The sequence below is a fragment of the Trematomus bernacchii genome, unplaced genomic scaffold, assembly GCF_902827165.1.
Source record: "Trematomus bernacchii unplaced genomic scaffold, fTreBer1.1, whole genome shotgun sequence".
Taxonomy (NCBI): Eukaryota; Metazoa; Chordata; class Actinopteri; order Perciformes; family Nototheniidae; genus Trematomus; species Trematomus bernacchii.
This window is the reverse complement of record NW_022988130.1, coordinates 1,198-27,500: the sequence shown is the minus strand read 5'-3', so window position 1 is coordinate 27,500 and position 26,303 is coordinate 1,198. Positions and strand designations below refer to the sequence as shown.

General features: G+C 40.7%; 3 protein-coding genes across 4 annotated transcripts in view; all 3 read right to left on the bottom strand.

Moving 5' to 3' along the window:
* LOC117475792 (tetratricopeptide repeat protein 39B) overlaps window positions 1-6,501 on the bottom strand; it is a 15,562-nt gene extending 9,061 nt beyond the window's left edge. Inside the window, exon 1 of the mRNA XM_034122138.1 lies at window positions 6,264-6,501. Coding sequence (XP_033978029.1) covers window positions 6,264-6,302 — 39 coding nt within the window. The 5' untranslated portion in view covers window positions 6,303-6,501. The remainder of the gene's footprint in view (window positions 1-6,263) is intronic.
* A 398-nt stretch (window positions 6,502-6,899) lies between these two features.
* LOC117475790 (hepatoma-derived growth factor-related protein 2-like) lies at window positions 6,900-22,500 on the bottom strand. Of its 2 annotated transcripts, XM_034122135.1 has the most exons (13): window positions 22,323-22,500; window positions 21,386-21,506; window positions 21,212-21,279; window positions 19,740-19,875; window positions 16,216-16,764; window positions 15,985-16,033; window positions 14,767-15,492; window positions 14,375-14,688; window positions 13,599-13,693; window positions 9,819-10,824; window positions 8,481-8,582; window positions 7,755-7,959; window positions 6,900-7,503 (listed from the first exon to the last, which is right to left on the bottom strand). In XM_034122135.1, the coding sequence occupies exons 2-13, from the start codon at window positions 21,467-21,469 to the stop codon at window positions 7,484-7,486; spliced, it is 3,354 nt and encodes a 1,117-aa protein (XP_033978026.1). In that variant the 5' UTR covers window positions 21,470-21,506; window positions 22,323-22,500; the 3' UTR covers window positions 6,900-7,483. The 2 variants fall into 2 exon arrangements, with proteins under 2 accessions (XP_033978026.1, XP_033978025.1); XM_034122134.1 differs by having other exon boundaries at window positions 14,375-15,492; window positions 22,323-22,498.
* Window positions 22,501-23,062: 562 nt separating this feature from the next.
* On the bottom strand, window positions 23,063-26,056 carry LOC117475791 (WD repeat-containing protein 55; the record flags this gene model as incomplete). Its single annotated transcript, XM_034122136.1, has 5 exons — window positions 23,063-23,746; window positions 24,656-24,925; window positions 25,430-25,536; window positions 25,702-25,887; window positions 26,034-26,056. Coding segments are annotated over 5 exons (923 nt in total), but the record flags the coding sequence as incomplete, so codon positions are not given.
* Window positions 26,057-26,303: the final 247 nt, after the last annotated feature.

The following is a 26,303-nucleotide window of genomic DNA, read 5'->3' as shown; positions in this document are numbered from 1 at the left end:
GGTGGCTAATGTTGGGCTATAAAGGAACTACAGCACGGTCACATGACTTCACGCCACCACTGCTAAGCTAAAGGAGGCTAGTGTTAACCACAGACCTTATTTCAGGATAACAACCCAAAACACATTCAGGAAACCATTGACTTCCAGACCAGGGGACAGGAAGTAAGAAAATGCTGACTCATTCCCAGATTTTAAGACTCATTTCTGCTCCATTTTATTAAAGGAGGAGAATAATAGGTGACATATTAAGAGAAGCTAAGATTTGTACATTTAAGGACCCACTGTTTGTAGAAGGAGTTTCAGCTTCATGATAACATTGTAATACCACCCACACACACACACTCACACACACACACACACACACACACACACACACACACACACACACACACACACACACACACCTTACAGGCGGCTATAACCCAATGCGTATTGTATTTTAGCATCGACACGTCAACACGAACATAACCGCATTGATTTTGCACAAACATACACACACAAACACCAGAGTCTTTGGTGCCTCAGTAGAAGCTAATAATAGCAGCACAGTGGCTTCTTACATAATAGGGTACAGCTGCACACACACATACACAAACACACACACACACACACACACACAAACACACACACACACACACACACACACACACACACACACACACACACACACACACACACACACACACACACACACACACACACACACACACACACACAAGGCTATCGACCCTCTGAGAAACCAGACTTCACTGCTGTGACCCAGTTAAGGTCACGGTCCACACAGAAGAGGCAGAAATATGATTTAAACATGAGTTTATCTTCACGTTATGTAATATATATCAAGATGGTATAAGTAGAGGTATTACGTAGCATAACATGGAAATACTTAAAGGTCCCTTTTCTGCTTTTCTGGGGCTTCCCTCTCCTGTACTGTGTTATATAGGTTTTAGTGCATATACATGGTCTGCAGAGGCTAACATCCCAAAGTCACTATGAGTCACTTGCACTCCTATTGGCAAATGTATGTGTGTGTGTGTGTGTGTGTGTGTGTGTGTGTGTGTGTGTGTGTGTATGTGTGTGTGTGTGTGTGTGTGTGTGTGTGTGTGTGTGTGTGTGTGTGTGTGTGTGTGTGTGTAAATCCAAACAGACGCTCTCTGCTTCCTTTCACACTTTTATCGCTCTTCTCCCGCACAAACAGATGCTCTCTCCGAGTCTCAGCCTGTGTTTCTGTAGGTCTGCAACACAAACAGCTTTACACACACACACACCATACGCTCCCAGTGTGTGTGTGTGTGTGTGTGTGTGTGTGTGTAGTTATACATGAATGCTGTTTAACCAGCCTGTGCTGCACGTCAACAAACAAAAGACTCTTAAAAGTGACGTAATTCTTTTGCAGATTTGCATTGAGATAAGATAATCCTTTTTTTAAATAGCTACCTAATAAAGGGCTAGAAGAAAGATGAATTACTGCAGTAAAACTACTAATACCACACTGTAACAATACTGCATTAAGTAAAATAAATTATTATAAGAAAAAATTGTACTTAAAATGGTTTATTATTATTATTTGTAATCTTTCTTTTATTATTCTATTTTCGTATTACTATTCATATTTTTGGTTCATATTATTATTATTATAATTATTTATATTTGTTATTTTCTTTATTATATTTTGTATTATTATTTGTAAGCATGAAACGAAGGCCTTAAAGATGTAGATTACGTAAAAAGATTGGCAATTTTCACACATTTTAAAGACTTTATTTAGTAGTTGTAGTACTTTAGTATATATACTGTAAACAAAAAGCTAAATATTCTTGTTACCACGGTTCACAGGAGTGGATCGACTTGCTCCACAGATCTCATGTTTCTGTGGAGAAGCTTCAGCGCTGTCTGATGTTACACCGAGGAGCCTCTCTAGTGACAGCAGCAGCTCTCTAGTCAATTAGTGAAGACCTACACACTGTGTCCTGTTACACACACACACACACACACACACACACACACACACACACACACACACACACACACACACACACACACACACTTTAACACATAATCCACTCTCTAGACGCCTGGAAACCCCCGGAGAATCCCCCAGTATGACCTTTCTGTCCAGTTAAAGGTAAGCAATTCCCCTCAGGAGACCCTGTTGCACCCTAACCTCCTCCGATGACCTCCTCCAAAGCCCCAAAACCTGTCAAATATGTTTAAAGGACACTTCCTGTTCTTTAAGGGGCTTTGAGAAACTTCTGGAACAACTTTCAGATCCTTAAAATCAAACTTAAGATCAATCAGAAGCATGCGATGACCATCTCAAAGACCTTGGCATATTCAAAGATTCCTTGAAGGCAAACCACACTTATTGGTACACATTAACGGACCCTTGAACAAGTTTCAGTGACCCTCAACATCCAAAAGATCACTTGGGAACAGTAAAATATTCCTTGAAGAACCTTCTGATACACATTGAAAAACCCTTGAAAAACTTTGAGTGATCCTCAAGACCCAAGAACTCCCTCCTTGACCCGTCAAATCTCCAAGAAAGTTCCACAAAGACCTAAAAAGAGCAAGTGAAACAAAGACCTTGGCTCATGCAAACGCTTGTTGAAGACACTGATACCATCAAAGGATCTTTGAAAAGTTTCTTCAAGATCCAATAGCTTAATCTGTGACCAATCAAATGTCCAAAGGATTCCACAAACAACTCAATGTGAGCATTTTAAACTCTCTCAAAGACCTTGGCACATCAAGAGGTTTCTTAAAGACCCATAAGAGTTACTGATACCGTCGAAGGATCTTTGAAAAGCTGCCTTAAGATCCACAAACTCATATCTTGATCCATTGAATCTACAAGAAAGTTCAACAAAACAGGTTGAAATTGGTTATATAATCCTTCTCAACGAAGTGAGGAAATTCAACGATTCCTGGGAGACTCATCAAACTTTAGAGGCCAAATGACCCTCAAGATCCATCAACTCACTCCATAACTCACAAAACCTTAATAAAGAAAATGTCAAAGACCTGTACATATTCAGCAATTCCTTGAAAACTCATCAAGTTCTCTGTACCAATTGACGGACCCTCAAAATCCAAAAGCTCCCTCCAAATCTCCAAGGAAGTTCCAAAAGAACACTCTTAATAGCATTTGAAACACTCTCAAAGACTTGGGAACAGTAAAATATTCCTTGAAGACCCTTCTAACCTTCTGATACTCATCGAAAGACCCTTGAACAACTTTGAGTGATCCTCAAGACCCCAAAAACCTTTTCAAAGACCTGCACACATTCAGGAAATCCTTGAAAACTCATTACACGTATTGGTACCCGTTTAAAGACCCCTTCAAGATCCACAAACTCACTCTAATGTCCATATGGAGAAAGTTGTTGATTCTGTCATTTCAATAACAAAAGTTTTCCCTCGACCTACGAGCTAAAGGCTAACATATGCTACGCTTGTTTCTCTGCAAACTACCGTTAATATGAGGCTTAAAACTGGTCAAAGGTCAGTTTATGAAAACCAAACTGACCCAAACTACACATTTTCTGGGTTTGTAAAGTGTTGTAGATATTTGGGATAACTACGTACACGATTTAACTACATTTGTACGAAACATCCAGTCGTTTTCCACACATACAAGTGAGGAAATGGTATATGTGTTTAAGTAAAGCCCAGTTTTTAATCCACTTGAATTCTCACGGTGTAATCTAAAGTCCATTCATACCACAGGGTTTAAACCAGAACTGCTGCATAAGCTTTATGGACTCGATTACAAAATGAAAAAGTTATAGCACGGTAAACCATTTCAGTTTGTTTGTATTATTTATTGTTGTGTTCCTGGGTAGTAACGTCTTTGTCTGAATCTTTAATAACCTCAGCGTGTTCCCTCTCAGCTGATTCGTCTGTAATGTGGTGAGTTAGGGTTGAGGCGAACAGAGGAGCGATTGTCAGAGAAAATTAGGAAATTAACAAGTAAGGTATGACCCGGACAGCCCTTAAAAACAGCAGAGGTTATAAAACAGCCGACTATCTCCGGCTGACTGCTTGCCTCTCTCCCGCTACTACTGTGATAGCAGGCGGACTCCCAATCAAGGCCTCAAAACCCATCTCTTCAAAAGAGCCTTTGCCCAGACCTTTTTACCACCCTTTTATTTATTTTTTTATTGCTTTTTATTAATTCTACCGTGTTGTGTAATGTCTATTTATACTGTTCATGCTCACTGCTTGTAGCACTTCGGCATTTGAAATCAAATATGAAGTGCTTTATAAATGGAACCCATTATTATTATTATTAAGTATAATTGACTCTGCTCTAAAAGGCCTTTCATTTGTACCGAAACTTTCCCTTTGTCGTTTTCATTCAAAGATTATTCAAAAAGCGAATTTACAATTTATAATTTGGAGAATAAAGTGAAAATAAATCTCGTTTATATGAGGAAAGGAATCAAGTGTACTGTCTGAGATTAAAGGGGTACATTTACAAGAAAACTCACTCAAATACTTAAGAAAAATACTTGAATATTCCCTGAGGCGTAAAGATCTTTGACAGCTAATTGGGGTTATTGTAGGTAAACAAGTAATCATGATCGACCCAGGTAGACGGGGTAATATTCAGAGGAAAAAACTCTAAATTAACGAGAAGCAAACGTGCTTAATCTCCGAGGTTAAAGTGGTACAATTACTCGGCTGTATTTGTGCTTCAATATCCTTTACAATTTGAGACGTAAATCTCACACTATGAGGTTTTTCTTGCAAATGTATGACTTTAACATCAATTTAGGGTTATTTTAGTTCAGATGTTCAGATGGGTATTTGTTGGTGCTATGTGGAGAAATATAAGTATTAAACCAAAATCTTAGGGATTTTATATACATTAAGCAGATCCATTGTACCTCGATAAGGGGTCTGTTGTCCCTTAAATTGTCCTTTTAAATATAATATATATATATATATAACGTTCCTGTAGTCGTTCTGTACTGACCCACAGTGTGTCTTTGGAATTATTTAATCTATTTGCAGAATTTTCTTTTAAACATTGGGCACATTTTCTGATTTCCGTGTCTGTTTAAAGCTTCTGATTCTTATCTTTCTCCACCCGCAGTGTGTTATCAGCTTTAAGTGAAGTGATACCATCGTGTGTGTGTGTGTGTGTGTGTGTGTGTGTGTGTGTGTGTGTGTGTGTGTGTGTGTGTGTGTGTGTGTGTGTGTGTGTGTGTGTGTGTGTGTGTGTGTGTGTGTGTAGGTTTATGTAAATGGAGGATCTGATTACCACCGCAGGCCAACAGGAAGCTGGATTTCAGGATGTCTCTGAGTGGGGAGAGTGGGTTCGGGCTGGGATACGATGCAAAGAGAGCCAGTAAAAGTTATTTGTTAACCTTTATGTTTCCAGTCAGCTTACGGCCTTGTTGCTTTTGTTCTAACTGGGAGTGTCCCAGTGCAAACAGGGTGAGAGGATGCTCAAAGTTCGTCTTAGAAGCTGGGAATGGTTGGTGGGTTCTTGAAACAAGGCACTTTGTATAATATAATATATATAATATAGATTAAATATGGTATTGGAGACACGTATGGTCTGTACTGTGTTTGTGTTGCATTTATATTATATTCCCATAATACTATATATTCCTATAAAGGTTGATTTACTTATATATTATAATTACCATGATACTACAGCCTACTAAATGCACATGTTCTACATGCTCCACAAACACAGCAGGATATATCTGTACTACTGACGTGCATTGTGTATATTTTCTAAATTTTTATTTCATATAAGAGTCCATGGTGAAATATAATTGATATAATATAAATGAAAAAATACTTTAAATAAAATGCACATTGGTATTAAAACTCCAAAATACTAAATAAAAAAGTATAAAAATGCACATGAGTATTATTGGAGTATAGCCTCCTGTGGAGCATATGAAGAAGAACCATAACATCTTAAAAAATCTCTACAATATTAATACAAATAAATATAAAAAGATTGAACATTATTATAGGATTTTTTTCCCTAAAATAATCAAATAAAAAATGAACAATTAACCGAAATATGTCAATAAATTAGGTAAAATATATATAAAAAATACACGAGTATTAAAGGAATGAAGCCTACTGTGTGGAGCATACGGGAAATAGCATTTGAATTATATAAAACACACACACACACACACACGAACAACAGACAGTTGCAGTAACGTGCATGCTGTGTTATAATAAAAACATTAGATATGTCTCGGCGGGGTATTCTCGGTAATTTGACCCACCTCCTCCTCTGCTCCTCCGTTGCCTACGTGGTGGGCCATGGTGATGCCGGCTGTTCTCCTTCAGGTCCGCAGCTCTAACACCATGTCTGCCACACACTCACACAGTCACACACACACCGTGCTGCAGCAGACACACACTCATCTGTGTATTATTCCCGGTGTTTTCTGATTTCTGTTTGGGTTTTTTTTTCTGTGTGTCGGTCGCTCTGCTAGTCTTCCGCGAGGACATTGAAAACACACCTCCAGCTTCCTGATCCCGCCCCTACACACACACACACACACACACACACACACACACACACACACACACACACACACACACACACACACACACACACACACACACAGAGAGGGAGGGGTCTGTTGGCTGTTTTCTGAACAGTAATAACAATGCAGCAGCATGCAGGATATTTTTCATAAATATTAATATATATATAGTTTTATTATATTATTATAAATGCAAGTCTTAGTATCTTATGTGTTTGTATGATTTAAAACAAATATTATACATATTTCTGTTTTCATGTCAATAAAATAAAGCTTGAATCGAGAAAAAGGGATTTTTAGATAAATATATGTAATTTTAATAACATTTGAGTTTTTGTAAATTGAAGAGACTCGGACCCAAACAAAAAAGAAAGATTTTGTGTACTTCTTTTTATTTACTACTTTGCATACATCTATTTACAAAAACCAGCACATGTTTCACATTTGGAAGAAAAACAAAAAAAACACTGTATTACAAAAATTACATATTTACAAAACAGCCATCTAGAAACCCAACGGCACCCGAGCAGATACAAAACAAAACAATTTAAAAACATCACGATAAAAATACAGAATACATGTGGCTGTAGAGATTTATAAAAACACTTTAGTGACTTTAAACCTGAAAAAACTACATTACCCATCAGCCCTTCACATCGGATTTAAATAAAAGTAATTTTTCTGTTTATTTCCTGACTATTTAGTGATGAAAGAACATTAATGCCAAAGAAAACCCACAAAGTAAGGTTTGAAAAAGAGACGGTAAACGTTGTGTTTAATGCTGACGTGTTGAATTAGTGTGAGAGATGAACACTGCTGTGGTGAAGTCTGTATCTACGGCACTCGTTACAACAAACTGCTATAGAGGTGTTTAATGCGATGTGGGGGATCTTGTTGACCACCCCTCGGATTAGAGTTGGTACGGTCCGCTCTGCTTAAAGAACAGTGAAGACTCAGGGACAGACCACTGCAGCTGCGGGAGGGAGGGGACACACATTATAAATAGCTGTTTTTTTTGTTATTAAAACAATGACAAAAAAACTATAAATAAATCATAACAAATTAAAATGTATAATTTAATTAATTTATAATATTTTTTTATATTTCTAAAATTAAAATTGTACGTACAAAATAATTATCACATTTTTTTTAGTAATTTTTTATTTGGCACACAGTTTTCTATCACTCCATTCACTCCCTGTGTACATTTGAGCATGCATTTACCTTCAGTCTTGGCCTTCTCTCCCTCTTCCTCCCTCCTCTTCCTCACCCTCTGCTCCTCCCCCCTCTCGTTCTCCTGCAGGAGGGACTGCAGGAAGGCGGCGCTCACCACCTCCTCGCCCTCGCCCACCAGGAAGGAGTTCTTCAGACGGTTATAAAGCATCGAAGCTTTGTCCATGATGGCCTGGTTCGCCCGGTAGTACCGCAGCTGGAAGCAGGAGAAAAACACGGTTAAAATAAGTATATTCAACCCACGTATACATGACATTTATCTGGCAGTTAAACGCAGAAGAAATACAGTGAACGTGTGTACATTTACTTCAAGTATTTATGACATTTATCAGCTTCTATACTGAGATACAATGCTGCAGCTGCACCGGGATAAAAACAAGGTTAAAATGTAGTTTATTTAACCCAGAAATATACGTAATTATCTCCTTCTGTCGGCAGTTAAACGGAGTAGAAATACACTTAAAGTTGGTACATTTACTTCAAGTATTTATGACATGTATCAGCTTCTATACGGAGGTACAGTACAGGAAGTGCAGTACATGTGTTTCCTGTTGATGTTCAGCCTCTACTTGCAGCTGTGTGTGTGTGTGTGTGTGTGTGTGTGTGTGTGTGTGTGTGTGTGTGTGTGTGTGTGTGTGTGTGTGTGTGTGTGTGTGTGTGTGCAGCTAAGACGCATCCAGGTGTTAGATAGATATTTGATAATAAAGCAGTGTTTACCTTCCTGAGCGTGGCGATCAGCTCGCTGTGTCTCTTCACGTGTTTGGACGTGACGAGGAGCATACTGAGCTGATCCAGAGCCAGCAGACACTTACTGATGTCCTGAAACACACACACACACACACACACACACACACACACACACACACATTTAGATTCTCTCAAAAAGTCACCATTTAAATCTTACAGAAGAATTTTTGCTCATATTTTATATTTTTTAAATTTGTATTATGTACCACTTTAATCTCAGATCAGAATTTCACATCTCATACAATGACTTCCGGAACATAGTGACATCACTACGGAACACTTGGCGCTATTGTTTCCCTATAATAATGAATCTCTTACAGGGTTGAGACACTGGAGAGGACTCTTTAAAGTAGAGACACTAGAGAGGACTCTTTAAAGTAGAGACACTAGAGAGGACTCTTTAAAGCAGACACACTAAATAGGACTCTTTAAAGTAGAGACACTAGAGAGGACTCTTTAAAGTAGAGACACTAGAGAGGACTCTTTAAAGTAGACACACTAGAGAGAACTTTTAAAAGTAGACACACTAGAGAGGACTCTTTAAAGTAAACACACTAGAGAGAACTTTTAAAAGTAGACACACTAGAGAGGACTTTTTAAAGTAGACATACTAGAGAGGACTCTTTAAAGTAGAGACACTAGAGAGGACTCTTTAAAGTAGACACACTAGAGAGAACTTTTTAAAGTAGACACACTAGAGAGGACTCTTTAAAGTAGAGACACTAGAGAGGACTCTTTAAAGTAGAGACACTAGAGAGGACTCTTTAAAGTAGACACACTAGAGAGAACTTTTAAAAGTAGACACACTAGAGAGGACTCTTTAAAGTAAACACACTAGAGAGAACTTTTAAAAGTAGACACACTAGAGAGGACTTTTAAAAGTAGACACACTAGAGAGGACTTTTTAAAGTAGACATACTAGAGAGGACTCTTTAAAGTAGAGACACTAGAGAGAACTTTTAAAAGTAGACACACTAGAGAGGACTTTTTAAAGTAGACATACTAGAGAGGACTCTTTAAAGTAGAGACACTAGAGAGGACTCTTTAAAGTAGACACACTAGAGAGAACTTTTTAAAGTAGACACACTAGAGAGGACTCTTTAAAGTAGAGACACTAGAGAGGACTCTTTCAAGTAGATACACTAGAGAGGACTCTTTAAAGTAGAGACACTAGAGAGGACTCTTTAAAGTAGAGACACTAGAGAGGACTCTTTAAAGTAGACACACTAGAGAGAACTTTTAAAAGTAGACACACTAGAGAGGACTCTTTAAAGGTCTCCCTATAATATTAAATCAGTGATCTCTTACGGGGTTTTGTGTCAGAGAGATCCGGATGTCTCCATGGATACGGTGCAGCGTTGAGTCCGTTAGTGTCATGGCCGCCGTGGCCGCCACGCTCTTCTTCTGCTCCGACGAGCCGCTCTTCATGGAAACATCTGAACTCTTCTTCTTCTTCTTCTTCTCCTCGTCCTCAGACTGCGATGCTCCATCTCTTTTCTTCTTCTGTGGTTTCGTGTCCGACTCTTCGGTGGTCTTTCCGTCTGTCTTCTCAGGTTTCTCCTCCTTCTTCTTCTGGTCTTTCGTGGCTGTTTTCTTCACCTCTGTTTCTTCTTTCTTCTTCTGTGGTTTAGTCGTCTGCTCTGCGGTCGTTTTCCCGTCAGACACTTCTTTCTTCTTCTGGTCTTTCGTGGCTGTTTTCTCCACGCTGCTTTCTTTCTTTTCGGAGGTTTTGGACGTAGATTTTTTCTCCTCTTCGCTCTTTTTCATCGCCTCATTTTCCTTTTTGCCCTCCGTTCCCTTTTTGTCGTCCACTTTTCTATCCTCAGATTTCCTCTCCTTCTTCCCTTCTTCCTCCTCCTTCTTCTTCTTCTTCTTCTCCTCCTCCTCCTTCTTCTTCCTCTCCTGCTCCATCGTCACTCCTCCCATCATCGTCTTCATCTGGACCTTCGTCCCGCGTCCTGGCGTCGCCTTCACGATTTTCCCGATGATTTTCCTCTCGTCTTTCTTCTCCTTCTCTTCCTCTGGGATTTTACTTAAAACATCGTTCTTCTGTTCGTCCGTCTTCACCTCCTTCTTCTTCTCTGTTGTTGTTGTTGTTGTTTTCTGACTGGAGGTGTTCCCCTCTTCCTGTCCCTGTCTTCCTGTCGGTTTCTCTGCAGGTTTTTGATCTTTCTTGTCAACAATCTTCTCACTTTTTGAGGTCTTTGTCTCTGACTTCCTGAGACTCGCGGTGGATTCTTTGTCGTTCTTTTTGTCCGATGTTGTCGTCTGACTCCTTCTTGTAACCTCCGAGCTGGTCGTGGCTGCATCCCTCCTGATAAATGTTCAAAGAAAACGAATTAAAAAATATTTCAATTAAGTTATTCTGTTAATTTAAAAAATATATATATTTTCTATAAATGCTAAAATAGAGAAAGCATCTGAAAATAAATGATTTCCTAATAGAAAAGTAAATTAAAATGGGGTATCTTTTCCCGTTAAGCAAATGTTTTACTTAAAAATAAGAAAACCTCCGTTCCACGGCGCACCAACGGCTGGAACTGCGATCGTTCTTGCTTTAAAAGTAGCACAGTTCATTATGTCAAACCTTGGGAAGTATCTAGATATCCCTGCCCTAATGCCAAAGGAACTGCACACTGAATATGTGTCGCCGTTTGATGTCTATGTCTGGACCGCTGCGTAAAAAGGAGGGTTTCTGCCCCGTTACTTCTCCGCTGTTTTCTTATCCCTCTTGTCTTACTTCTCCGCTGTTTTCTTATCCCTCTTGTCTTACTTCTCCGCTGTTTTCTTGTCCCTCTTGTCTTACTTCTCCACTGTTTTCTTATCCCTCCACTGTTTTCTTATCCCTCTTGTCTTACTTCTCCACTGTTTTCTTATCCCTCTTGTCTTACTTCTCCGCTGTTTTCTTGTCCCTCTTGTCTTACTTCTCCACTGTTTTCTTATCCCTCCACTGTTTTCTTATCCCTCTTGTCTTACTTCTCCGCTGTTTTCTTATCCCTCTTGTCTTACTTCTCCGCTGTTTTCTTATCCCTCTTGTCTTACTTCTCCGCTGTTTTCTTGTCCCTCTTGTCTTACTTCTCCACTGTTTTCTTATCCCTCTTGTCTTACTTCTCCGCTGTTTTCTTGTCCCTCTTGTCTTACTTCTCCACTGTTTTCTTGTCCCTCTTGTCTTACTTCACTGCTGTTTTTCTTGTCCCTCTTGTCTTACTTCTCCGCTGTTTTCTTATCCCTCTTGTCTTACTTCTCCACTGTTTTCTTGTCCCTCTTGTCTTACTTCTCCACTGTTTTCTTATCCCTCTTGTCTTACTTCTCCGCTGTTTTCTTATCCCTCTTGTCTTACTTCTCCACTGTTTTCTTGTCCCTCTTGTCTTACTTCTCCACTGTTTTCTTGTCCCTCTTGTCTTACTTCTCCACTGTTTTCTTATCCCTCTTGTCTTACTTCTCCGCTGTTTTCTTGTCCCTCTTGTCTTACTTCTCCGCTGTTTTCTTATCCCTCTTGTCTTACTTCTCCACTGTTTTCTTGTCCCTCTTGTCTTACTTCTCCGCTGTTTTCTTGTCCCTCTTGTCTTACTTCTCCGCTGTTTTCTTATCCCTCTTGTCTTACTTCTCCACTGTTTTCTTATCCCTCTTGTCTTACTTCTCCACTGTTTTCTTGTCCCTCTTGTCTTACTTCTCCACTGTTTTCTTATCCCTCCACTGTTTTCTTATCCCTCTTGTCTTACTTCTCCACTGTTTTCTTGTCCCTCTTGTCTTACTTCTCCGCTGTTTTCTTGTCCCTCTTGTCTTACTTCTCCGCTGTTTTCTTATCCCTCTTGTCTTACTTCTCCGCTGTTTTCTTGTCCCTCTTGTCTTACTTCTCCACTGTTTTCTTGTCCCTCTTGTCTTACTTCTCCACTGTTTTCTTGTCCCTCTTGTCTTACTTCTCCACTGTTTTCTTATCCCTCTTGTCTTACTTCTCCACTGTTTTCTTGTCCCTCTTGTCTTACTTCACTGCTGTTTTTCTTGTCCCTCTTGTCTTACTTCTCCGTTTTCTTATCCCTCTTGTCTTACTTCTCCACTGTTTTCTTGTCCCTCTTGTCTTACTTCTCCGCTGTTTTTTTATCCCTCTTGTCTTACTTCTCCACTGTTTTATTGTCCCTCTTGTCTTACTTCTCCACTGTTTTCTTATCCCTCTTGTCTTACTTCTCCACTGTTTTCTTGTCCCTCTTGTCTTACTTCTCCACTGTTTTCTTGTCCCTCTTGTCTTACTTCACCGTTTTCTTGTCCCTCTTGTCTTACTTCTCCACTGTTTTCTTGTCCCTCTTGTCTTACTTCACTGTTTTCTTATCCCTCTTGTCTTACTTCTCCGCTGTTTTCTTATCCCTCTTGTCTTACTTCTCCACTGTTTTCTTGTCCCTCTTGTCTTACTTCTCCACTGTTTTCTTATCCCTCTTGTCTTACTTCTCCACTGTTTTCTTATCCCTCTTGTCTTACTTCTCCGATGTTTTCTTATCCCTCTTGTCTTACTTCTCCACTGTTTTTCTTGTCCCTCTTGTCGTACTTCTCCGCTGTTTTCTTATCCCTCTTGTCTTACTTCTCCACTGTTTTCTTGTCCCTCTTGTCTTACTTCTCCACTGTTTTCTTATCCCTCTTGTCTTACTTCTCCACTGTTTTCTTATCCCTCTTGTCTTACTTCTCCACTGTTTTCTTATCCCTCTTGTCTTACTTCTCCACTGTTTTCTTATCCCTCTTGTCTTACTTCTCCACTGTTTTTCTTGTCCCTCTTGTCTTACTTCTCCACTGTTTTCTTGTCCCTCTTGTCTTACTTCTCCGATGTTTTCTTGTCCCTCTTGTCTTGTCGGTTTTCGGCCAGTTCAATCGACCGGACTTCTTTCTGCAGATGTGAGCGTCCTTAACAACGGTCAATAAGTCATTGACAGCGGTCTTTACTGGATTAACAACGTGTCACATGTTCTGAATGGACCAATCAGAATCGAGTATTCAACTAAGCCATGTAATGATCTGGAATAAAACCCTCTATTTTTTGTTTTATGAATACAGTAGAATATATCCGTGTGTAAACAATGAATAAATGAATGTGTTTGTTACAGCGAGCTCCTCCTGCGGCCTCCTCTCTCGTCCGTCAGTAACCCTTTCAGAGACTTCAGGAAACTCTGCCTCTTGTCCGCCTGCCGACTCTCTCTCTGCAAACACAACACGTCTCATTAGATACAACACACACAGTAGGGCTGCTCGATTATGGCAAAAATCATAATCTCGATTATTTGGGTCAATAATTGATATCACGAGTATTAAAAACGATTTACTTTGAAAACATCAATTTATTGAAAATAAAAATGTGAACTGTATGTTTTTAACAGTTGATTACCCTGAACTTTAAGTATCATTAAAACGGACGTATCATTTACCCAAAGAAATAGAATGGCTTATGAGTTTAGAGACAACTGGGCCAGCACCACCATGCGAAATTAGATTGACGGCCAATTTGCGCATTTTGTTCAAAGGACAGTAGTGTCCTGATGGTACAACAGATATCAGCGCTATGTGGACAAGGATCTAGAGACGCACAGTGACTGTTTAGGATTTTATAACAGTTGATTACCCTGAACTATAAGTTTAATTCAACTAAAAAACGAATAAAAAAAATATTAAAAAAATAATAATAATAAATTAATTAATAAAAATAATAAAAATAATTAAATAAAAATAATCGTTTTATTTCGATTATGTTGTTTTCTAAATGGTAATTGTGATTAAAATACGATTGATTGATCAGCCCTAACACACGGGCAGCTTTGATGAGTTCGTCGTCTTGTTCCAGTCAATAAAGTTAATTGAATAGAAATCAAAAATAAATGTTTTACCTCGTCTTCTTTCCCAGCATGCTTTGCTTTCTTCTGCTCCTCAGCTCTCCTCGTCTTCCTCCCTGCAGTTTCTTCCTCCTCCGTCACCTTCTTCACCTCCTCTTCCTCCCTCTTCCTCTTCGTCCCGTGTCCTTCCTTCTCCTCTTCCTCCTTCTTGTCTTTCGACCTCGTCTTCTTCACCTCGCTGCCATCTTGTTTGGGTTTCTTCTCCTCTTCCTCCCTTTCTCTCGACCTCGTCTTCCTCCCCCCAGTCTCCTCTTCCTCCTTTTCTCTCGATCTCGTCTCTCTCCTCGTCTTCTTCACCTCGCTGCCATCTTGTTTGGGTTTCTTCTCCTCTTCCTCCTTTTCTCTCGATCTCGTCTCTCTCCTCGTCTTCTTCACCTCGCTGCCATCTTGTTTTGGTTTCTTCTCCTCCGTCACCTTCGTCTTCTTCACCTCCTCTTCCTCCTTCTCCTCTACTCTTTCTCTGGATCTCGTCTCTCTCCTCGTCTTCTTCACCTCGCCACCATCTTGTTTGGGGGTCTTGTCCTCTTCCTCCTCTGTCACCTTCTTCACCTCCTCTGTCACCTTCTTCACCTCCTCTTCCTCCTCTGTCACCTTCTTCACCTCCTCTGTCACCTTCTTCACCTCCTCTGTCACCTTCTTCACCTCCTCTGTCACCTTCTTCACCTCCTCTTCCTCCCTCGTTTCTCTCCTCGTCTTCTTCACCTCGCCACCATCTTGTTTGGGGGTCTCCTCTTCTTCCTCCTTTTCTTTCGACCTTGTCTCTCTCCTCGTCTTCCTCCCTCCTGTCTCCTCTTCCTCCTCAGTCACCTTCTTCTTCTTCACCTCCTCTTCCTCCCCCTTTTCTGTCGACCTCGTCTCTCTCCTCGTCTTCTTCTCCTCGCCACCATCTTGTTTTGGTTTCTTCTCCTCTTCCTCTTCTCTCCTCGTCTTCACCCCAGCTTCTTCTTTCTTCTCCTCTTCATCCCGTTTCTCTTTTCTCTTTGCCTCCTTGTTCCCTTCACTCGTTTCCTCCTCTTCCTCGTCCCTTTTCCTCTTGACTCCTTGACTCTCTGATGAAGATTTCTCCTCCTCTTCCTCAGACTTTGGTTCTGGGCTCTTCAGTTTCTTGTCGACTGTTGGAGATAAAATCAGAAGTTTTATCTCCTCAAATGCTTTACACCTGACAGTGTGTGTGTGTGTGTGTGTGTGTGTGTGTGTGTGTGTGTGTGTGTGTGTGTGTGTGTGTGTGTCTGTGTGTGTTTGTCCGTGTGTGTGTCTGTGTGTGTGTGTGTCTGTGTGTGTGTGTCTGTGTCTGTGTGTGTGTGTGTGTGTGTGTCTGTGTGTGTTTGTCCGTGTGTGTGTGTGTGTGTTTGTCCGTGTGTGTGTCTGTGTCTGTGTGTGTCTGTGTGTGTGTGTTTGTCCGTGTGTGTGTCTCTATGTGTGTGTTTGTCCGTGTGTGTCTCTGTGTGTGTGTGTGTCTCTGTGTGTGTGTGTCTGTGTGTGTGTGTCTGTGTCTGTGTGTGTTTGTCCGTGTGTGTGTGTCTGTGTCTGTGTGTGTTTGTCCGTGTGTGTGTGTTTGTCCGTGTGTGTGTCTGTGTCTGTGTGTGTGTGTGTGTGTGATTTACCTGGAAGGGTAACAGCATGATCTATTTTCTTTTGTTGCTCTGCATCAATCTGACAAATAAAAAAAAAGAACACTCAAATGAGCTAATGCTAAGGAGTCGCTAATGAGTCGCTAAGGAGTCGCTAAGGAGAAGAACCGATTCAAACGAAGAAAGAGTCATATTTATCAATAAAAACAGCTGTTTTCTGGAAGAGCTGCAAACGCCTTTTAATTATTTCAGAGAGTTTCTTACCACCTCCTCCTTCTTCTTCTTCTCCTCTTCGTCCTCCTTCTTCTTCTCCTCTTCGTCCTCGTTCTTCTTCTCTGGTGCATTAGCTGCAGCTGACCTGCTGCTCCTCCTGTTCAGAGTCTCTGGAGCTGAATCTGTTCCTGAGCTTTCCGTTTTCTCCGGAGCGTTTCTGAGAGAAGATCTGGTCGGAGTTTTAGAAACAGAAACAGCAGCAGGAGGAGGAAGAGTTTCTGCTTTACTGGATCCTCTGCTGGGAGTGTTTCTGACCGGAGCCGCTCGACTGGGAGGGGGTTTACTGGGAGGGGGTTTACTGGGAGGGGGTTTACTGGGAGGGGGTTTGCTGGGAGGGGGTTTACTGGGAGGGGGTTTACTGGGAGGGGGTTTGCTGGGAGTGGGTTTACTGGGAGTGGGTTTACTGGGAGTGGGTTTGCTGGGAGTGGGTTTGCTGGGAGTGGGTTTAGCTTTGTCGTTGGTAGCCTTTGTGGATTTAGCAGGTGTAGCTTTAGCTGTAGCTTTAGCAGGTGTAGCTTGTGCCCTGCTCTGTGCTGGTATCTGAGGACACAATAAGACGGAAAGGATCCATTAACACCACAAATACATGACACTTTTCTCTGTGCGAAACAAGCTCTCCAAAATGGCTTCACCGGTCTGGCAGTATTTTAAGGTGTCCGAAAATGACAGTAAAATAGCGGTATGCAACGTGTGTGAAGCAGAACTCCTGCAGCTCCGCCCGCTGTGACGGACCGGTGAGCGGAGCGAAACACACACTAAGAGTTAGACCTAACAGAGAGTTAGCTTTAAGGTGAGAGTTAGCTTTAAGGTGATAGGTAGCTTTAAGGTGAGAGTTAGCTTTAAGGTGAGAGGTAGCTTTAAGGCGAGAGGTAGCTTTAAGGCGAGAGGTAGCTTTAAGGCGAGAGTTAGCTTTAAGGCGAGAGTTAGCTTTAAGGCGACAGGTAGCTTTAAGGCGACAGGTAGCTTTAAGGCGAGAGGTAGCTTTAAGGCGAGAGGTAGCTTTAAGGCGAGAGGTAGCTTTAAGGCGAGAGGTAGCTTTAAGGCGACAGTTAGCTTTAAGGCGACAGTTAGCTTTAAGGCGACAGTTAGCTTTAAGGCGAGAGTTCGCTTTAAGGCGAGAGTTCGCTTTTAGGCGAGAGTTCGCTTTAAGGCGAGAGGTAGCTTTAAGGCGAGAGTTAGCTTTTAGGCGAGAGTTAGCTTTAAGGCGAGAGGTAGCTTTAAGGCGAGAGGTAGCTTTAAGGCGAGAGGTAGCTTTAAGGCGATAGGTAGCTTTAAGGCGATAGGTAGCTTTAAGGCGAGAGTTAGCTTTAAGGCGAGAGGTAGCTTTAAGGCGAGAGTTAGCTTTAAGGCGATAGGTAGCTTTAAGGCGATAGTTAGCTTTAAGGCGAGAGGTAGCTTTAAGGCGAGAGGTAGCTTTAAGGCGAGAGTTAGCTTTAAGGCGAGAGGTAGCTTTAAGGCGATAGGTAGCTTTAAGGCGACAGGTAGCTTTAAGGCGAGAGGTAGCTTTAAGGCGAGAGGTAGCTTTAAGGCGAGAGTTAGCTTTAAGGCGAGAGTTAGCTTTAAGGCGACAGGTAGCTTTAAGGCGACAGGTAGCTTTAAGGCGACAGGTAGCTTTAAGGCGAGAGGTAGCTTTAAGGCGACAGTTAGCTTTAAGGCGACAGTTAGCTTTAAGGCGAGAGGTAGCTTTAAGGCGAGAGGTAGCTTTAAGGCGAGAGTTAGCTTTAAGGCGAGAGTTAGCTTTAAGGCGACAGGTAGCTTTAAGGCGACAGTTAGCTTTAAGGCGACAGTTAGCTTTAAGGCGACAGGTAGCTTTAAGGCGAGAGGTAGCTTTAAGGCGAGAGGTAGCTTTAAGGCGACAGTTAGCTTTAAGGCGACAGTTCGCTTTAAGGCGACAGTTAGCTTTAAGGCGAGAGTTCGCTTTAAGGCGAGAGTTCGCTTTAAGGCGAGAGTTCGCTTTTAGGCGAGAGGTAGCTTTAAGGCGAGAGGTAGCTTTAAGGCGATAGGTAGCTTTAAGGCGATAGGTAGCTTTAAGGCGAGAGTTAGCTTTAAGGCGAGAGGTAGCTTTAAGGCGAGAGTTAGCTTTAAGGCGATAGGTAGCTTTAAGGCGATAGTTAGCTTTAAGGCGAGAGGTAGCTTTAAGGCGAGAGGTAGCTTTAAGGCGATAGGTAGCTTTAAGGCGAGAGGTAGCTTTAAGGCGAGAGTTAGCTTTAAGGCGAGAGTTAGCTTTAAGGCGATAGGTAGCTTTAAGGCGATAGGTAGCTTTAAGGCGAGAGTTAGCTTTAAGGCGAGAGGTAGCTTTAAGGCGATAGTTAGCTTTAAGGCGAGAGGTAGCTTTAAGGCGAGAGGTAGCTTTAAGGCGAGAGTTAGCTTTTAGGCGACAGTTAGCTTTAAGGCGAGAGGTAGCTTTAAGGCGAGAGGTAGCTTTAAGGCGATAGGTAGCTTTAAGGCGATAGGTAGCTTTAAGGCGAGAGGTAGCTTTAAGGCGAGAGGTAGCTTTAAGGCGAGAGTTAGCTTTAAGGCGATAGGTAGCTTTAAGGCGATAGTTAGCTTTAAGGCGAGAGGTAGCTTTAAGGCGGGAGGTAGCTTTAAGGCGATAGGTAGCTTTAAGGCGAGAGGTAGCTTTAAGGCGAGAGGTAGCTTTAAGGCGAGAGTTAGCTTTAAGGCGATAGGTAGCTTTAAGGCGATAGGTAGCTTTAAGGCGATAGTTAGCTTTAAGGCGAGAGGTAGCTTTAAGGCGAGTTAGCTTTAAGGCGAGAGGTAGCTTTAAGGCGAGAGTTAGCTTTAAGGCGATAGGTAGCTTTAAGGCGATAGTTAGCTTTAAGGCGAGAGGTAGCTTTAAGGCGAGAGTTAGCTTTAAGGCGATAGGTAGCTTTAAGGCGATAGTTAGCTTTAAGGCGAGAGGTAGCTTTAAGGCGAGAGGTAGCTTTAAGGCGATAGTTAGCTTTAAGGCGAGAGGTAGCTTTAAGGCGATAGGTAGCTTTAAGGCGAGAGTTAGCTTTAAGGCGAGAGTTAGCTTTAAGGCGATAGTTAGCTTTAAGGCGATAGTTAGCTTTAAGGCGATAGTTAGCTTTAAGGCGATAGTTAGCTTTAAGGCGAGAGTTTAGGCGAGAGGTTAGCTTAAGGCGAGAGGTTAGCTTTAAGGCGAGAGGTAGCTTTAAGGCGAGAGTTAGCTTTAAGGCGAGAGTTAGCTTTAAGGCGAGAGTTAGCTTTAAGGCGAGAGTTAGCTTTAAGGCGATAGGTAGCTTTAAGGCGATAGGTAGCTTTAAGGCGATAGGTAGCTTTAAGGCGAGAGGTAGCTTTAAGGCGATAGTTAGCTTTAAGGCGATAGTTAGCTTTAAGGCGATAGTTAGCTTTAAGGCGATAGTGAGCTTTAAGGTGAGAGTTAGCTTTAAGGTGAGAGTTAGCTTTAAGGTGAGAGTTAGCTTTAAGGTGATAGGTAGCTGGTTGTGAATTGGAGTCAAGGTCAAAGAAGAGAGAGAGGATTTAACAGAACAGTTTTAATAAGCGACTCTTACTTTGAGTTTGCTCCCCACGGCGGGCGTGTTCTGGATCTCCCACATGCCTTCAGTGAAGCCTTTGATCCGGACGCCGCTGCCGAACTTCAGCTTGTTCCCGACGTACGGCACGATGTTCTCCGGAGGGATCGTTCCTCTGAGGACGGATATTACACTTTGAAGTCACCATGTCTTTGCTGTCAGGATTACTGTGTGTGTGTGTTGGTGTATACATTTATGATTGGTTGAGACTAGTTGGGGAGGGCCAAGGTTTAAACTTTGGCTCTCTCTCGTTGGTGCAGAGACTTAGACAGAGTCTCTTGGCAACACGATCTTCCAATCAGCATTCGGCCGGCCTGTGAAGGTTCCTCCCTCTCTGTCGCTATCATACGCCATTTGTTTTTGCTAAAGTTTTCTACAGATATGGTGGAGAACCTTCATTCTGCTGGTTCCCAGCTATGCGTGGGCGTTACAGAGCCTCAGTAACGCATTGTCTCTACAGTGTCTGCACCTGGCTTTGGGTCAGGGTATGTTTTGGTCATTGGATTTTCTTTTCACAGAAGGATATTCAAAACCAAAAAACGACTGGATATTTAATTTGTTTTAAAATTGAAAAACCAAAATTGAAATTCAAGGCGTTTTTCTTTATCATGGTCGAAAATGGATTTACTAAACTTAAAAAACGGGATGATTTTCATTTTGTACTTCTCAAAACAAAAAATAAAATCACTAGAAAACACTACAGTTTTTTCATATTCTGCTACCGGAAGTGACCTTACAAAATAAGTGCGCAGATGAGGACGGTCAATCCGTGTGTCTACGGTCCATTTGTTTTTCTTTATTAAACAAGTAAACGGAAGAGCGTCTGAGAGGCCTTTTTGCTTTTTACGAGGGGCGGGGCGAATCTCACTGCTATATTCTATGAGTGATACAAATATTCTTTACCAGAAGTTCTTAATAAAACTGATACTGTTGGACTCGGTACTAGTTTAACTGCTACCAGAAATAAAAGGAAGTACTTTTACCGTGTACTTTGTGAGTAATCCTCAAAGTCCCCTCCATAGTACATAATGCATGTTTTCTGCTATCTTTGATGAATGATACAAATAAAATGTTACCATTAGTTCTTAATGAAATTGATACGGTTTGACTTTGTATTAGTAAGCCTACTACTAACAATACATTGAAGTACTTTTACTGTGTATTTTTTGAGAAATGAATCTTGTGGTGCTTGAAGAAATACAGACTGGCTAAGCCGGCCAGGTTATATATATATATATGCCTTTTTTTTAGCCCTTTTTTTGCAATATTTATTCAAATGTCACTAATTTCCCTTCGTTTCGTATCCTACCCATCAGAACCTGCGATTAGTGATTTTGTCTATTTATTCCAAAGTCACATCAACATAAAATGAGCACAATAAGCTTATAATGTAATAATAAGAATCAGTCTTGTAATGTTATATAAAAATAGACTCCACAGAGTGTACGTACATCTGATGCGTCCCGAAGAAGTAGACCGGGATTCTCTTGTTTCTTCCACCGCCGTCACACTGACACACCTGAACACACAGAATATGACGTTAGCTAGGAATACACATCTGTACGCAGGTATTTATGTTGTGTGTGTGCATGTATGTGTGTGCGTGTATGTGTGTGTGAGTGTACCCTGGCAGGCCAGTGGGGGAATCCCTTCATCTTGGCGAACACCAGGTCTCCCTGTTTGAACTGGTCACCGTTTTTCCCCGGCATCGTGATAACTCTCACTCTCTAATGACAGAGAAACAGCCTGAAAGAAAACAGAAATATATTGAGATTACTTAATAACCATCATGTAATCAAGGGCCGTCTGAAAGACACATTTACTCATTCATTATATATATATACCAGTTTTAGTTTCACATTATGTGTAAATCTTCTCTTATCTAAGTACATATTTATGTCTGATATGTAATAAAGAAGTAGTATAAAGTGACATCAAATGAAAATACTTAAGCTAATACAACTACCTGCAATCTGTATTTGAGTAAATGTACTTTATTTACTTTCCAACCATGACAAACCGTTTTGTTTAAAAAAGTCGTTTATTTCCATTTTAAGCATTAAAACCTATTTTAGAAAGCGTGAAGTTTAAACTGTGACATAAACTGAGTAGTTTCTATCTAGATTTTGTATTAATTTAGTAGCATTTATACATATATTACTGTTAATGCAAATGTGAGATATAATCCAGACAAACAAAGAGTATTAAAAGAACAATATGTATCTCTGATATGTAGCTAAGGAGTGACCTTAAAATATAGTTTCCAACCATAGAAAACGGTTCATTGTAAGGCTTTACCTGTTGCTAGATGTTATCTGAAAGGTATAAACCACATTCAAAGAGAGAACAGGTCGTTTCCTTCCATCAGAAACGTTTTTTAACCAGTTTTTAAGTATTTTTTGTTTCATTTCCAGCTCGTCGTGTCTTTGTTTACAAATACAGACCGTTAGCTCTGAAGCTAACTTTAGCATGTGGCTAAACCCTGAGCTGTAGCTGGACCCTAACTCTATGTGGTTCATATCTATCTTAATGCAAGTTTACCGGGACAATAGGTTTACATACCGTAAAAAACCGAGGGATAATGGTGTGAATCCGGAGATAAAGTCTCTGTTTTCTCTCGTTTCTAAGCTACGATCCTTGTTCTTCTTCTGTCGCCATGTTGACCGTGTACATCATGTCACGTGACAAACAGCGCTTTCCCGCTGGCGACTGTACCATTGTGTGGGGAGACTGGACTGTACCAACTCGGGGTAAATCTGTTAGAAAATGTAAAATAAAACGAATTTCGGACTAAAAAAATAAATATATATACACTTATTATCTTTCAAGGAAACGTGTTAAGATATTTGTAATTACCCTTAATGTAGATTTTATGCTAAATTATTCTTTACAGCCTTTAAGAGGCACATTATTTAACTTTCTACTACACTGAATTTATTTGATAGATTTAATATTCAAATTATACACACAATATTAAAGCTATGTTCACATTAATTAATCGATTTCTCAGTCATTTTAATATATTACAGTATTTAGGATTCAGGGAAGGGCTATTCTATTTTACGAGTACTTTTACTTTTAGTACTGTACGTATATTTCGGTGCTTTCACTGTTTAATGCACAACTTTTATTAACTGACATATTTCTTGTTACTTTCTGGTACTGAAAGTTAAAAGAAATACAGAATTAAACTATTTACAGGTGTGTTTCTTTATAGAGTATAACATGGGCAGAATTGACAAACACATGCGAGGTAGTCTCATTTTAAGAACTACGATGTATTAAATAAATATACAAAGCTGTAATTATTTACAATTTTATTACAAAAACATTTTTCTCAAACCGAGCAGACAGGCTTAAAATGCCTATGAACATAGAGCTGGTTATTATTGTGTTTTTTTAATACAATAGCTGCTTTTTGATACTGATACCAAAAAAAAGCAAAGAAAAAAGTATTTTATTATCAAAAAATATGTAAGTTTTGTAAATTCACAAAGAGACGTTGGTGTAAATCAGGAACGATCTGATCAGAGATGTAAATAAAGTCTGACAGGGAATTTATAAAAGCTTTTAACAGTCCAACACTTCATATTTTAGTGTGTGATCATGTGTTCTTATATCAGTTCATTCATCAGTTTGTCCAGTTTTTTTAATCACTTCCACTATCGCTGTCTTCCTCTTCTTCCTCCTCTCCTTCCTCCTCTTCCTCCTTCTTCTCAGGTTCCTCCATGAGTCCGGCGAAGAAGTCGTTATCTCCGTGAGCTTTCTTTGTGAGCGACTTCATGCGTCCGTCTTTCTTCTTCCTCTTGCGGTACTCGGTGACCTTGGTGTTTTTTAAATCCGAAATGTCCCAGAACTTGATCAGCTGATCGTGGGCGCTGCTCACCAGGAAACGGGAGTCCCAGGATTTGTTGATTTCCTCGACGGGTTCTCCGACATGTTGCCCGATGCACCCGATGACCCGGTTGGGAAAGAGGTTCACGGCTCTGATGGAGGAAGGAGAGACATTTATATATAAAGAAATGATGGATTATCTCAGAACTAAAGGGTTGTTGGACCATGTTACCAATAAGAAACCAATTCAGGACACAAAGACATCATATTAGACCATTAACAAAATAGTTTTGACCAGTTAAAAGCCCATTTTGGTCCAGGTTAGAGCATCGAGGAACCAGTTTATGATCCCAGTCATTAAGTTGTACCATTAGAAAAAAATAGTTTGGACTACTTGAAAATGCGCCATCGTGACATCAGCTCAGACAATTAAAAGCTGATTTTTTATCATTTGTAGACCGCTAAGAAACGAATAGACCGCTAGGAACCAGTAATCCCAATGCGATTCAGATTTTTTTTTATCATTTTAGAGCGTTAAGAAACCAGTGTATGGAACCAAGATCATGTCTGACCATTACAACACCTGGTTGGACCATTAAAAAAACAGATTTTACCATAAGAAGCCAATTTTGACAATTTTAGGTCATCAAAACATTAGATTAAAGCAGCGTTGTTAGTTAAAGGACTAGCTTGGTCCATCAAAAGAACATTTTAGGTCATTATAAGATCACAAAAACACCAATTGGACTACTGAAAGACCAGCTCGGTTCAACTAAGACCAATAAAAACCAACGTAACAGTAATCTAGGACCAAAATCAACCAGTAATCCCAATGAGAAAAATTGAAAGACATTATGGATTATCTCAGAAGTAAATGGTTGTTGGATCATGTTACCAATAAGAAACCAATTTAGGCCACAATAACATCATATTGGACCATTTAAAGCCCATTTGGGTCCAGATAAGAGCATCTAGAAACCAGTTTACGATCCCAAAGTCATCAATGTAACTGTAATCTGGGACTAAAAACCACCAGTAATCCCAATGTAACCCTGACTCACCGAATGTACCCGTCCATGGAGGCGGTGCACATGATGTTGTCGGTGATCGGCGCGATGCACTCCACGGACTCAGCTTTGATGGTGAATCGGTCGCTCGTTGCTCCGAATCCGTTCCAGTTGAAGATGTAGATGGTTCCTTCGCTGGAGCCGCAGATCACCTTCTTCCCCCGCTTCATCAACGCCACCGAGGTCAGATCTCCGGTCTGATACTCCGACAGAAGCTCGAAACGCCGCCGCTTGATGTTGAAGACGCCCATCGTGCCGTCGCCACTGTGAGGGGCAAAGAAGGTACAATTAGAGGGGTTACAGAGGGCCGTTGGTGGTGTTTTAAGGACGTTTTGAAGCATTTATGGTAGAAAAATGTCTGAAAATGTAATTTGTCGAAATGTACAAAAAAAAACTGTAGAAAAATGTACGAAAAGTTGTAAGAAAAAATGTACCTGAAAAATTAACAAATATGTATACAAATGTTTTGAATATCTATTAAATAAAAATGTAAGAAAATGTCAGAAAATTGTGAAAACAAATCCTAAAAGTTAAAGGAAACAATCTGAAATTGGAAAAATGAATCAGTATTCTCAATGTCCAAAAATATCCTGTTTTTTAACCAACTGCTTTTTTACCAATGGCAGCAACTAAAAACAATTGTCAGAATATTTCAGACCGATTTGTAAAAAAATTTAAATATTGTCCGAAATGTTTGTGAAAAATGTAAAAAGAAAATTAAATATTAAATATTTAAATAATACAAAATGATTATGAAATGTTAAGAACCTGGTAGTGAGGAGGATCCTCTTGGCCGCGTCCACTGCAATGTCACTGATGTAATCCTCGTGCTGTTTCAGATCCATGATGGCCGTCCCCTTCCTCATATCCCACACCTTCAGGAAGAACAACGGGACAAATTCAAGTCAGATTTATGCTTTTCCTCATATTTGGAAGTGATGTCGTTTTGTACACGTGAATTCCTCATCATGGTGATACTTTATCATCATAAATAAAGTAATAATATAAAATAAACAGTATATATCCCCTCCTGTACAGACCTTCAGAGTCCCCCCATCGTCCCCAGTAGCCAGGATGTTCTCGTCCACCAGCAGCAGGCTGTTGATCGGGGCTCCGTGAGCTCCTCTGATCCGAGTCACCAGCTGCCCTCGCTCCACGTCCAGCAGGTGGACCGCTTTATCTCTGGAGACGCTGTAGAGCTGCAGTCCGTCAGCAGAGAAACGCACCTGCAGAGAGAGACAGGTAAGGAGGCTTATTTTAAAGTCTTATACATCAAAAACACTGCAGAGATTTAAACCTGATATTGAATATTCCTGTTCTTTTTGAGATACAGGTAAGGAGGTTTATTTTAGAGTTTTACACACAACCTCACCTGTCTGCAGGACTTCAGGTGTTCTTTAGTAACAACAACAGAACCTCAGAGGCCTGTACGACGAAGCCGGTTCAACCTAACCTGGATATGTTTGAGTTAGCCGGTTGGCCCAATCCAAAACATACGCGCTCTCGCTAAACTGTACTACGACGCGGGTTATCAAGTGGATCGCTCAAGCCAGCCGTGTCCCATCTAGTTAGGTGCACGTTCACATGAAAGGGGTGGTATCTGGAGCATTCGACCAATCTCAAACATGGACAAGCGTACTGA

Excerpts from the sequence above, each read along its gene's own strand:
- LOC117475790 (XM_034122134.1), bottom strand. The coding sequence starts at position 21,469 with ATGCCGGGGAAAAACGGTGACCAGTTCAAACAGGGAGACCTGGTGTTC. Across the intron at positions 21,280-21,385 it reads TCCCCCACTGGCCTGCCAGG|GTGTGTCAGTGTGACGGCGG; the intron begins GTACACTCACAC and ends CTGTGTGTTCAG. Across the intron at positions 15,493-15,984 it reads TCATGCTGTTACCCTTCCAG|TCGACAAGAAACTGAAGAGC; the intron begins GTAAATCACACA and ends TATCTCCAACAG.